This window comes from Rhinolophus ferrumequinum, chromosome 9 (genome assembly GCF_004115265.2).
Source record: "Rhinolophus ferrumequinum isolate MPI-CBG mRhiFer1 chromosome 9, mRhiFer1_v1.p, whole genome shotgun sequence".
Lineage (NCBI taxonomy): Eukaryota > Metazoa > Chordata > Mammalia > Chiroptera > Rhinolophidae > Rhinolophus > Rhinolophus ferrumequinum.
Genome location: NC_046292.1, coordinates 37,731,318 through 37,745,953, shown reverse-complemented (window position 1 = coordinate 37,745,953; position 14,636 = coordinate 37,731,318). Strand labels below are relative to the sequence as shown.

Sequence of the window (14,636 nt, the reverse complement as noted above, 5' to 3'; positions counted from 1 at the left end):
TAGGAACATTAATCAAACAGTCAAGAATTTTCTGGTCAACACTAATGAATCAATTTGTCCATGGGCCCTCTCCATTTCCTGCCCGCTCACCCCACCCAATAGAAAGAAGAGGCAATCTGCATGATAAAATCCTTGCCATTCCCTTCCTCTCCAAAAGAAGATGTCTCTGGCTAAATATAATAGAATCCTTTCTTTTGTTAATAGCTCCCTTGCCTCGCCCTTCTTCCTATAAAAACTTTCCATTTTTGTACAACCCCCTTGGAGCACCTTTCTAATTGCTAGATGGGATGCTGCCTGATTCACGAATCACTTTATAAATTTACTTCAAATTTATTCTGTTGAATTTTGTTCTTTAATAACCCCAAATCTTAAAACTATAGTTGATCTGTTCCCATCGGTCTTTAAAGGGGAAGACTTTAAATCCCCTGCTAGTATCCACAAACAATAATGTGACCTATTTTATTAACCAGTTTCAGAGGGCTTTTGATTATACTTTTGTCTTCACATTCAAAGACATCACTACTGAGATTGTACAAAGCAGCAAAAGTTCTACAAAGGGTGGGGATATCGGTGTTAAAGTTGTCTAGGTTTAATCTACAAGTTCCTCTACTTATTATCTGTGTGATTCAGGCAAGTCATTCAACCTCATTAGGCTTCAGATAAGCTGTAAAATAGGAGGTAATTATCTGCCCTTACAAGATGTTGGAGGGCTAGATTGTTGTGGCTAGAACAGTACTTGGTTCATTATTCATAATATTTGCAGCTTTGAATTGATCAGACCAAGAATTAGGTAGAAAATGTGTTTGGTAACTCCTTAATCTCCATATTCAAATATGACAACCACATGCTGAGTATGTGACTGAAATGGTATCTTTCAAAAAATTTTTTTCGCCAAGACATGGGAACAACCAAAATGCCCTTCGATAGATGAATGGATAAAGAAGTTGTGGTATATATACACAATGGAATACTATTCTGTGGTAAGAAAAGATGAAATAGGACCATCTGTGACAACATGGATGGATCTTGAGAATATAATGCTAAGCGAAATAAGTCAGACAGAAAAAGCAGAGAACCATATGATTTCACTGATATTGATGTGATCCTGTGACTCCCCAAATGATGTAGGTGATGTTGGATCTGCTGGCAGTTTCTGAGTAAGGGCCGGGGATTGTGTCTCCTGATGCCGAAGAATGGAAACACGAACCAGGGAGAGGCAAGTTTTAAAAAGAGGATAGTTTATTAGAGGCAGGAGAAGACGTTGCAGCTCCCGAGCGGGAGGGGTTCCCGAATGGGGGTGTCCCATGACTGAGGCAAAAAGCTCTTACTTTTATACCTTCCCTTGCCTGCTTGGGGAAAGGGGCTGGAAACTTCTAATTGGATTCATCTATCAGGTTTGTCCTGTTTGCCCATCCTGACGGGATTAACGAACCGACCCATTCCTATCTATCAGATCTGCTCCTTTGTCCGGCCAGAAGGGATTTGAGATTATTTATTAACCTTAAGGCATATTCTCATGTCTCTGTCCTGGAGTGAAGGAGACATTCCAGGACCTGGAGTTTCAGGATATGGCTGCTTTTTATTCCATCAGGGACCTCCCTATCTACCTAGTAATCATATTAACTAACCTGTCTCAATATGTGGTATATAAACCAAAAACAACAAAAGAACAAGACAAGATTTTTTTCAAATACAGTTGACATACAATATTAGTTTCAGGTGTACAACATAGAGATTATACATTTCTATAACTTACCAAGGGATCACTCCGTAAGTCCAGTACCCATCTAACACTTTACATAGCTATTATAATTGACTATATTTCCTATGCTGTACCCATAGCCCTGTGGCTTACTTTATAACTGGGCGTTTGTACTTCCTAATCACTTCACTTTTTTCACCCATTCTCCCAAGGTTCCCAGCTGGAAACCATCAATTTGTTCTCTGTGAAAATGGTTTCTTTTATATGTATTAATGTAAAGTGACAGGACAGCTAAGATTTTTTCATGCTTAGCTCACATTCACATCCCACTCTAGGGGAGACATTCATTAAGGATACTCCTTGACTAAGTCATTGCAAGGCAATTTTAAACAGCTGCACTATTCAGTGCATGGGAGGAAGCCATTAATCTGCAATATCTGACCACTGGTGTCATTTCCCCAAAACCTGCTCCACTCCAAAGGCTGACTTCCGGAAGCCGAGAGCTCAGTGTGGATAGTCCCACTTTATGACTTCTCTTTCATAGACTGGAGCCTATGTAAAGGCTGAAACTGCATTACAATCTTAAATTATAAGAGACAAAACTGACTAATGTGAATGCTCATGGTTTCTGCCACTCACCCCCTCCTCTCAACTTGCGTTAGTCAAAGTGCAATTAGTCAGACCAGTTCACTCTTATGTGGATTAAGAATTTAGAATAGGAGATGGAAAGGTATCAGAAGGAAAGGAAGAAATGAGCCAAAGAGAGACTGAATCAATCTACATAATAAAAACAGTGAGAAAAAGTGGGGAAGCGGGGAGGGAGAGAATGGAGGAAGGCTTTTAATTTTTGAAGTGTTGGCTATAGACAATACAACTCAACAACCTTGTTTTCCCCAAAATAAGACCTAACCAGAAAATAAGCCCTAGCATGATTTTTCAGGATGACATTTTCTGGACATAAGTCCTAATGCGTCTTTTGGAACAAAACTTAATATAAGACCCAGTCTTACTTTCGGGGAAACACAGAACTATATTAGCCAAAGGTATTTGTCTTCCTCAGTATATATGGCCTACAGTGATACAGGATTCTGGTGTCTGGTGCCCAGAGATCTTGGTCTCATGTACCTGAAGAAGGAGAACGCAGACTGGGAAGGAGAGGTACAGAGCAAAGATTTTTACTAAAGCGAAAGTACAGCTCTCTTATGAGAGGGGGTACCCAAAACTGGGCTTCCCACTGGCTAAGGCAAAAGCCTCTTATTTTATACTTTTTCTTGTATGCTTGGGGAAGGGAGCTGGCGCCTTCTAATGGATTCTGTCTACCAGATTTGCTCTGTTTGTCCCACTTGAAGGGATTTATGAAATAACCCATTTCTGTCTATCAGATTTGCTCTGTCCAGCCTGAAGGGATTTACAAAATAACCCCTTTATCGCCAGAGTGTAATTATATTGTTCCTCCTGAGCGAATGAGTCATTTCAGAATCTGGAGTCCAAGATATGGCTGCCTTTGTTTATTCTACCAGGGACTTCCCTGTTTACCTAACAACATGCTAGCTATCCTGTCTCAATAGTAATACCATGTTACTATTGAGTGAATTATTAGACAATGAAAGGTTAAGAAAAGCTAGTATATTATAAAAACTATAATAAAACTTTTAAAAACCCTATCACTCTAACATGTCTAATCTCATTTGTGTTATTGGTGAAGCAGTAGTATTTGTAGAGACGATTCATTGACAATTCTATAGCATCTAAACACTAATGCTGCCCAATGATACCATCCTCAAAGTACAGTTAATCTCTGCTTCTCTGACCATTAGGTGCAGATTCTTTTCTGTATCATTCATTTGATGCTTAATCACGTTGTCCCTAGATATTGTAGGGATTGGTTCCAGGACCCCCGTGCAGGTACCAAAATTCCTTGAATGCTCAAGTCCCTTAAATAAAATGGCGTAGTATTTGCATATAACCTATGCACATCCTCCCTCAAACTTGGTCATCTCTAGGTTACTTATAATACCTAATACAATGTAAATGTTATGTAAATAGTTGTTATACTGTATTGTTTAGGGAATAATGACCAGAAAAATAAGTCTGTACATGTTCAGAACAGACACAATCATCCTAGGCCTAATTACACAGTACACGTTGGCAACATGTAACATTGTTCCCTAATATTTTCCAACCAGTTGGTTGAATCCAGATGTGGAAACTGCCAATACAGAGGGCCAACTGTACTGCCTAAATCTAAGAAATCTCATGCCATTACGCAACAATATAGTGGGGGGGGGGCGGGGCAGACAGACCCATTGGATTGGAATTTGGGAAGTAAGAATTGTGGTAGAGTCTGTTACTGACTTGTGTGATTTGGGCAGCTCATTCTATCTGACATTTAGTTTCTTCAATTATGAAATGAGGTTTCTGAAACTAAAATCACTACAGATTCTTCTGGGCCATGGGGTTCTTATACTTTATTTTTTGGTAATCTCCCTAAATGCACTTAATATACATTCGTTAATTGTCTCAATAGTTGTGTGAATGAATGCAAATTCAGATATTATGTTCTCTAGGAAGTCTTTTTGGACTGTCTAATGTGTGCCCAGTTTGGATTAGGTGTGGTTTCTGTCCCTCTATAGCAAGCATTGTGGACTGCTCTGTTATACCATGTTAAATAATATTTACCTATTTATTTAATACTGTTTCTTTTCCACAAAACTGTAAGTTCCTTGAGGGATGTAAAAATGATATAAGTTCCAACAATTAAACAGTACCTAGCATAAGTATTTAATGAAATGAATAAATGGAGTTCCAGCACTAGAAAACTTTTGCACTAAACCAGTGGTCTTTCAGAAAGCAATTGTTACAAGAGGATAACTAAGGAATCTGAATCTTGCATTAGAATTAAATTTTAAAGCAAATGTCTAGAATCAAAGTAGACAACACACACTTTACATAAAATTTATAACATTTATTTAGGCAAAAAAAAAATTCCCAAAACAAAAATCTGTACACACATTAATGCCTAAGTGATGTCCTGATTTAAAATATAGCATGATTCATGTACAGAACAATGCCATTCATCTGGCCACAATGAAAACAATGCCTTCAGTCCAGATAACTGAGAGCCTTTGAAATGTATACACATTATACATTCCCATGAATTTTTCATATCCTTTGAAAGGAATTAAACTCTTCCATCAGAATTTAAGCAAAAGAAAATAGCTTTTCTTATGAGTCAGTGAGAATTCGACAGTGGGGATTCTACAAAAGTTAGGGATTTAAAATTTTTATTCCCACAGATTAGCTGAGAGTAAAAATCTTGATATGACATCCTCCCATTTTTAAAGGGAAAAAATGCTCTTAAGAATTTCCTGCTTTTATGAAAATGTATTCTCAGCTTCCATTAGCTAAGTAGCTTCTTGCTTCTATGCTGACTAAAAAAAATACCCAATTTGAAGTTTCCCTAAAAGTAAGTGCAAAACTGAGCACATACTATTAATGAACTAGATTTATAATTTGCCATAAAATAATTTTGATAAATTTGCATTTTCTAAATATTTTTAATAGTCATTCTATCTAGCTATAAAGTTAGGTTATGCTGTCCAAAAGAGCTCTGCCTCATCCAGAGAAATGAGAAACAGCACTGATTTTCCCATAATTTACCTAAAATAATTAGGGGAGGGAAGAAACAAGCAGAGGAAGTTTTCTTAGGCTACCAATCAGTTAACATAGAATGTCTTAGGTTAAGATTTGGAAACCAAAGAATGCATAATTAGGAGTGTACCATGTCATGCAAAGTCTACGAAACATTAGAAAAGATAAAGCAATTATTTAAAGCATATTCAACAAATTTTCCTATCATACTGCTGCTATTCTCAGCACTGGATGAAGGCTGGATTTGCATTATTCCTAAAATAAACAGTTCATTAGTTAACACTAAAAATTAAAAATGTGTCAACACAAAGCAAATGGTAAAGATTAAATATTCAATATTCACACAATCATTTGAAACCGCTACAATGGATTTGAGGGAAACCATAAATAAGTAAGCTGTCGTAGAACACTATTCTGAAGCCCTACCTATAAAGTCCCCAAATAACATACAGATAAAACTGCCCCACATCAGCTGACAGTATGATACTCCCTTTAACTTATATCTTCAGTTTAATAATACTGTTTATCCCAAGATAAAAGTTGCCCAATAACCAAAGAATGTAAACATACCATTAGAGGGCAGCAGATGGATGGGTTTCAACATATACAAAATAGTGTTTCCCCTGCTACTCATGACCTCTTTTCAAACTTGGGTACTGTTGCACATTGTTCTATTGGGATAGGGTCATGCATTTTGAAATAGTAAGCCAAAACTATGGTTCATTAATCTAATCTCCCCTAATTTAGCACATAAAATGTTTTTCTGAAAATGTGCTACAAAGGGCTAGAAGATAGCCCAGTGCTATATTGACATACGGCATAATTAAAAACACAGCCAAATGAAAGTGACGGGAGAAAAAGGACAACTCAACAGGTCCCATTAGCAAAAGCAACTTCGTAAGCTGGATATATAGGATTGATGTTTTAAATCATGAATCTTTGATTCTTTGAAATCAAAAGATACCATAAAATTAAATTCCCATAGCAGCCTTATGGTGATTCACCTCCATCATGGGTAATTAACTTAAGTTGTCAGGTGCCACTAAACAGCGTTTCTGTCCAGTAGTGAGAAACAGCAATATTTAAGGTCAATTCCTGGAACAGTCAGCCTGATATGATTTATAAAATCTTCAACCAAAATTAGTAGCCACTGAATCCTTGGCAAGAGGGTAAACTAACCCCTATTACTTGATTTATGTTTATTTTCAACTGCAAAAAGAAAAAAAAAAGATTTTTTGGAGTATAAAGACCACAGCAAAACTTATTTGATGGAAAGAATGAGGTGACTTATTTTTGCTTTAATTTCATACTGTTCTGCTTTACTCAATGATACCAATAAGCATCCTTATACTCTAGAAAGTCTAATTCCATTTCCCTTAGATCTAAACCTTGCTGTTGTTTGTGGACCGATGTAGTGATATTTTACAATATCTGAGCACACCTATGATTTGAGCAATGAGTGGTTTGACCTGTCTAAATTGTGCTTGAAACAGTACCTCTAAGCCACTGAAGAGGTAACTCTTGAAGGCACCAAGTACTGTTACATTCTATTATACAAATGCAAAAGGGAGGCCCAATAGATTCTAACCGTAGAGACAGGCCAGTTATGCTTTATTATTTCAATATACACATCTAATATATTTTAGCCAGATTCAAGACCTTCGAGATAATTCTGTGCCTTAATCAGATACACAATTTTAAGAACCATCCCAACCACAAAGGCACTACAATTTTTATATATTTGGGATGTGACCAATTATTTTGTTTTTAAGACTCAAGAGGGTTCTGGCCTTTACCAGTGTTCAATATAGCATATTTAAATATTTTTGAGTCTTCATCTATCAACAAGGTATTCTGAGCAATGAAAAGATTTATTGTTTTCTGTATATTTTTAGCCATTTGTGAAAACAATTAGTAAAGACAAAAGTCTAAGATTAGCCTATAAGGAACACGCACTTTTATCTTAAACAGGATACAGGAGAAACTTGAAGTTAAACTTCCCAAATAGGCTTTTTCTTAACTACACAAGCTAGGAGACTTGGAAATGGTCAACATAGCTAGTAGCAACTTCCAAGCTACTGTAGGCTGTCTTATTTTTTACATTTTGCCTTTGATATTAAAATTCAGAAAATGGGGAAAATTTTAAAGAATTTTCCATTTCCTCTGAAATAGACTTAATTTATGAAAATTTATCCTGTACCTATAAAAATTTCTTAAACCAATTAAGTCAGAGTTAACTCACAATTTAATTTGGTTCTAAATATTTACTTTTTTTTTAGTTTAATTTTTCATCCCTGTGGAGGAATACCAAATAATTCAAGTATGGTTATTGTAATAGTGGTATGAAATGTATATGTCAAAAATGTTATCAGCATACTAACAAACTGGCTTCTTTCTAAATAAAAATGCTTCTGAATAATCACTATAATTTAAACACACCATTTAAAAACTCAATTGAAAACATTTTGGCCATCTATAAAAAAAAAAAGGCAGTCATCTGAGATTGCGATTAACCTTATTCACAAACTAAAATTTTAAATGGGAATTAAATTTCTCGATGACTTGCTGCCTCCCAACTGCCATTATTGGTATAATGATAACTGATTCTTTGCTATACTGTAACAGGTATCTTAAAGGAAAGGTAATTGTCTAAAAAATAACCCTTTTATACACTACAAAATATTTCCTTGTATGCACTACAACTAGAATCACTACATTTAACAATAGTCTAATTCTTCTTGTTCATTTTTTTGGCAGTGAGATGTGGACATCTTTCTCTAACGTGAAAACATTAGGATACACATATTTTGAAACAAAAGAAAATTTAACTTCTCATGGCAAAATTTACTGTTGTTCATTGTATTTTAACTGAGCGGGTAATACCATGTGTAGTCTCCATTCCACTGAACAAAATGACTTTGAAAGAGAGGGAAAAGAATGGCCAGTTTTAACAAGAGACACTTTAAAAACTCACATTTTTACAACAATGTGGCATATAGAGATTTAGACAGTTAACGTTTAACACAGAATGCTGTAATATTTTACACTGTGATGCTTGGGGAACTATTTCTAGAGAGTAACCAGCAGTTTGTGTAGGAAGCAGCAGCTCATGCCTCCATGAATAAATATGAAGAACAAACTACTGCCTCAGGAGAGGTGGCTCCAGAAGGATAGTTTGCCCCAGTTTAAAAACTATACCATAAGAGCAGACCTCTTCCCAGTTCCTAAATTCTCTTCTTCCTTAATAGTTTTTCTTTTTAATATATTTTTCTGCCAGCCATCCGGGCTCCAGCCATTGAGTAGCTTTCGGAAGGAGAGGATTCACATTTCCATTCTTTCACACTAAGAAGGACATCTTATAAAAGGTACACAGACAGAGAAATGAAGGCATTTTATACAGAAGCAGTAAAAAATTTACAACTGAAGCAGTGCCAGAAATCAGGTTAACAGCTTATCTGAAGCTGCAAACTGATTGGAAGGGTCTTTAAGGTCAGAAAAGTCTTGTCTAAGGGTTCGTGCAAACTTTATCATAAAACTGTAGAATTTCAAGCACAGGTAAGTTCAAACACTGAAAGATGTGGAAAATTTCCTAAAAGGCAATGATGAAGGAAGAGACCCTTCTTGCCTCATATGTTAAAAATCACAAGACAAATTAGAGACTGTTCACACGGGCAGTACTGTACATCATCTATCCCATACTGATCTATGACTCTTGTCATAGAAACCCCAAAACATCACAGAGGATAAGATATTCCAAATGAACCTACCACAAAAATGATTCTTGTGATTCAATTATCCAATTACCTATGGCTATCAATTTAGTCTGGCCTGCGGCTGCTTTTTACAGGGAGGTGGTCTCCCATGGCGTACAATGTGTTTTTCTAAGCTGTCCAGAATGGCCACAGCTATCTGTTGGACATGGGGGTCCGTCTGTTCATGCTCTTTGATGTTGTATAAATGCTGCAATCCTCCTTCCTCAATCAGCATGCTGCAATACCTTGAGGCTGAAATAAAACAAGAGACAGCTTTTCTTAAAACACTTAAAAATTATTCCACAAAAAACAGTTCTTTTTTCATTTAAATTTTAGCTGTTTTGTTATTGACCACCAACGTATGCCACAGCCTGATAAATATCTCTGTAATGATATGTCTATACTGCAAGGCCGCACATATAAATAATACACATACCATTTATATATACAGAGGCTGCCAAAAAAATGTATACAAGTACACATTTTAAGAAAGGATTAAACTGTATTAAAATTTAATACTCAATATATACCAATAACAAAAGATGAAAACAAGTCACGTTTGACTTCTGCAATTACAAGAGGTGCTCAAAGTGGTTACCATCAGTATAAATTTTTTTTTTAAAACTGAAGTTAGAATCTCTCTCTTTTTTTTTTTTTTTTTTAGTTTTTTTTTTGGGGGGGGGAAGGGGAACAGGACTTTATTGGGGAACAGTGTGTACTTCCAGGACTTTTTTCCAAGTCAAGTTGTTGTCCTTTCAATCTCAGTTGTGGAGGGTGCCGTTCAGCTTCAAGTTGTTGTCCTTTCAGTCTTAGTTGTGGAGGGCACAGCTCAGCTCCAGGTCCAGTTGCCGTTTTCTAGTTGCAGGGGGCGCAGCCCACCATCCCTTGCGGGACTCAAGGAATCGAACTGGCAACCTTGTGGTTTAGAGCCCACTGGCCCATGTGGGAATCGAACTGGCAGCCTTCGGAGTTAGGAGCATGGAGCTCTAACCGCCTGAGCCACCGGGCCGGCCCCAGTAAATTTTTTAAAAAATTTGTTTCTAGTACTTTTGTGATTTTTATTTAATTAATTAATTTATTTATTTTATTGGGTAACAGTATGTTTTTTCCAGGACCTATCATCTCCAAGTCAAGTCGTTGCCCTTCAATCTACTTGTGGAGGGCATAGCTCACTGGCCCATGTGGGAATTGAACCAGTAACCTTGATGTTAAGAGCATGTGTTCTAACCCACTGAGCCATCCGGCCACCCCACCATCAGTGTAATTTTAATACAGTTTTTTCCTTTCTTAAAATGTGTATACATTTTTTTGGCACCCTCTGTATGTATATTTATATTTTAATCATAGCCTTAAGACAGACAATCTGGAAAAGAAAATTTACTTGACCCCGAATCACAGGTAAGATGGGTAATGTTACACTTATGGCACTCGCAGTGTACATGCAATTTTATTTCTAAATATTTTCTTTGCTTTTTATTTTTAAAAATACTTTCTTTTTTGTACACGACATAAAATTTTTTTTAGTCATATTTATTAAATAATTTACACATACTGAAATAAAATCAAATTTAATCTATAGTTTATGAATTTTGTATCCACTTGTGTAACCATCACCACAATCAGGATATAACTTCATGTAACTTCACAATCACAAACTTCATGTAAACAGAATCATACAGTATGTATTCTTTTGTGTCTATTTTTGTTCAGCCTGATGTTTTTGAGATGCATCCATGTTGTTATGCCTATGTAGATTTTTGTTTTTATGTTTTTAAGCTGGGAAGTATTCCACTGTATGGAATATGCCACATATTTTTAATGTTATCGTACTGATGGACATTTGTTAGATGTCGCTCTCCCCCCATCCCGTGTATCATTATAATGAATAAAAATGCTATAATCATTCTTGTACAAGTTTTTGGGTGGACTTTTCATTTCATTGATCTTGAGGAAATACCAAGAATGCTAGGCAAGTGCTAAATGTATGCTTAACTTTATATCACCAAACTGAAGTCGTTACATAATTTTTCCAACCCATCAGCAATGAATGTGAAAGTTGTTCAGCGTTCTTGCCAACACTTGTCATTGTCCATCTTTTTGATTAGAGGCAGCCTTCCTAGTAAATGTGAAGTGGTATTTCATTGTGGTTTTAATTTATATTTCTCTAATGACTGATGATGTATTTCTTTTCATGTGCCTATTGGTAAGGATTCAAGTTCCTTCTTTTACATACTGAATACTGTCTACTTTGTATTCCCACCACCATTTGTTGAAAAATATGTTCTTTCCCTACTGAATTATCTTGGCACCCCTGTGAAAAATCGATTGACCATAGATGCATGGATTTATTTCTGGACGCTCAATCCTAATGCATTGATGTGTATGTTTAGCCTAATGATGAATGGTCTGTTCAACTCTTTTGTACATTTTTTTTAACTTCTATTGTTTTCTTATTATTTAGCTTTGAGAGTTCTTTATATATTTTGACTACGAGAACTTTACCAGACATAATTTGAAAATATTTTGTCCCAGTACATGTATTGGGTTTTTCATTCTCTTAACAACGTTTTTCAAAGAGCAGAAGTGCTTACGTTTGATCAAGTGAAATTTACCAATTTTTTCTTTTGTTCTTCACCATTTACTACTCCTAGCCTAAACACCTTTGTCTTGTCAATTCTTCACAAATTTACTGTTTATCTAAACAGTATAAAAACTTCCTGCTCTGGTCACTTCTTCAGATCTTCATTCTTTGTGAAGGTTCCCATGTACAAGTAAAAATTTAATAACATTTGTATGATTTTATCCTATAAATCTGTCTTTGTTGGTTTAATTTTGCTAGTGTGCTCACTTGAGGTGGCCCATGAAATGAGTGGATATGGGGGTATTGCAACAATGCAAAGATAGACTGAATCTAGACATATTCCTCTTTCATCCTATAAGGCACAAATTGCCAGTCAAGGAAAACTTTTTCTTCCCTAGCAATGTCCAACAACGAGCAGAGATACCCTTCGCAGAGTAATAGTTTGATAGAGAATTGGATTGGCAATGAAAACATTGGTTGTTTAAAACAAGGAGTGGAGGGGTGAGGGGCAGACAAAGGCCTGAGGGGCAGGCTTACATGCTTTCACAAGTGTATGCTCACACTCAATATCACTGGGGCTAATGGAGTATCCCCACTAAATATTCCTCTGTTTTTCTGGTTGATCTGGGAAAGAGGAAGTGGGAAAGTATGCTGGTACGAGTATGTAATTCCTAGCATAGGAGGATACTGACATGATAACTATACTTTTTTGCTTTCTTCTTCCCCATATCATGTCAACTTTGTGAAATTCTCCTACCTGATGCAATGGAAGACCAGGGCTGCAACTACAAATGCTGGGAACAGGGAGATACTGAGGAAGAGCAGAGCAGGCCACTCCAAAATGTGCCACTTTGGCATGTGGATTATTTTCAGCTAAATGCAATCAAGACCCAGTGAACTCAAGAAAAATTTTCTATCTGTCCCTTAACTATTAAAAGGAATTTAGATAGTGGCTCTGGCCCAGAAAGAGAGCTATTAACAGAGATAACTTTTATCTGAATGACCTTTCTGTATGGCAGGGCAAACATCTACTCTTCTCCTTATCCTGGGAATTACTCTCCTCCCCTTTGAAGCCCCAGGCCCCCTTCCCAATCCTTAGCTCAGGATGGCATGTAAGCCTCATGCCCAATTTGCCCTTGGGTCTCATGTTTTTATGGGGTTCCTGTACGTATGAAATTAAATTTGTTTTTCTCTTGTTAATTTATATTATGTCCATCTGATTATTAGACCAGTTAAAGAACCTAGAAGGGTAGAAGGGAAAAATTTTCTTCCCCAGGAGTTCTGGCAACCACAAAGGGACTTTAACTGGTTGGACAGTGCTCACTCTCTGGGGCTGCTGCAGCTGAGAGACCCTGGGACCTCTGACAAAAGGCTACATAAGGTAAGAATTCTTACCACATCAGTCTCCCAGATCTCTGCTTGCAGGATCTGATGGACTCCATCCACTCGGATGGAGTGGTGAAAGTCTCTTCCTTTTTTTAAATTTAGATTAGCAGAAGAAAATATTTTTGTGAACTAGTTCCTTGGGTATAATGACTTTGGTTAAAAATTTGTTATGAGTACTCTTGTTTTCTATTGATCACTTTCCTCCCAGAGATGGTCATTGTTTTCCTTTGCCTCTGTCATCCTGTTCTATGTCTTGAGAGCTTAGTTTTATGATCAGTGAGAATATTCTCTCTGGTCTCCGCAAACCAGAGGATGCATGTACTGGTGTGCATCTGAAGGACAGCCAAATAGGCTGTGCCTCCAATAAGCCCTTTGTTTGACTGTGCCAGCTATCAAAGGAGTTTGTCATAAGAGGTCCTGATCCCTAAGGAGCCTTTGTCATCTCAACCTTTGCTATCTCATTGGTGCTGAAAAAGTCCCATTCCAGTAGTGCCTGTCTGGACTGAGCAGGTCTGTGACTGAGGAGTCTCATGTTCTCATGAGAAACTGGAGCTACTGTTTACACTATTCTTACCACCTTTTACAATGAAGGTTTTAATTAGTATCTCTCAGCAATGCTTTGGTTTTTTTCACTGTATGGGTCTTGAACATCTTTGTCAGATACGAGTATATTCCTAAGTATTTCACAGTTTTTGATGTACACAGTTTTATAAATGTCATTTTTCCATTTATATTGGTCATTGGTATTATACAGAAATGCAACTGATTTGTATATATTGATCTTGTATCCTGGAACCTTGCTAAACTCACTAATTAGATCTAGTTACCCTTTTGCATATTTTCTACATAGATAATCATATCATCTGCGAATAAAAACAGTTTTATGTCATTCTTTCCAATCTGATGCCTTTTGTTTTCAAGTTTCTTTCCTGATCTGGACAGAATCTCCAATGGTTCAATAGTGGTGAGATTGGATATTCTTGCCTTGTTCCTGATCTTAGGGGGAAAACATTCACTGTTAATTTTGATGTTAGCTGTAAGATTTCCATAGATGTCCTTTATTAGGGCTGTATGTTGAATTTTGTCAAATGCTTTTTCTGCATCTAGTGAGATGATCAGATTGCTTCTCTTTCCTGGTCTGGTAACAGAATGAAACACATTGATTTGCAAATGTTAAACCACGCTTGCATTCCTGGAATAACCTCCCTCATCATTTTTGTTGGGTTTTGTTTATTTAAAAAATTGTTAAGAATTTCCTCATTTATGTCCATGAGAGATATTGTTCAGTAATTTTCTTTTCTTATAATGTCTTTGCCTGGTATTGATAGCAGGGTAATTCTGGCATTCTTTCTCTGTCCCCCTTTCCCAGCTTTCTTTCTCTCTAAGCTTCAATTTGGATAGTTTCTATTGTTATATATTCAATTTCACTGACCTTTTCTCATCCAGATATTTTTCAGGTCAAATATTTAAAGTTTTAGCTTAATTTTTTTTTTTTAATAAAAACAATTCCTCAGCATTTATTGTCATCTGATAATAACATAAGAGTAATTGGAGCAATATGAAT

General features: G+C 36.4%; 1 protein-coding gene across 1 annotated transcript in view; it reads right to left on the bottom strand.

The window, feature by feature from the left end:
- Positions 1 to 6,675: 6,675 nt before the first annotated feature.
- ZYG11B (zyg-11 family member B, cell cycle regulator) overlaps positions 6,676 to 14,636 on the bottom strand; it is a 70,265-nt gene continuing 62,304 nt past the window's right edge. The window contains exon 14 of the mRNA XM_033114306.1: positions 6,676 to 9,357. Coding sequence (XP_032970197.1) covers positions 9,167 to 9,357 — 191 coding nt within the window. The 3' untranslated portion in view covers positions 6,676 to 9,166. The remainder of the gene's footprint in view (positions 9,358 to 14,636) is intronic.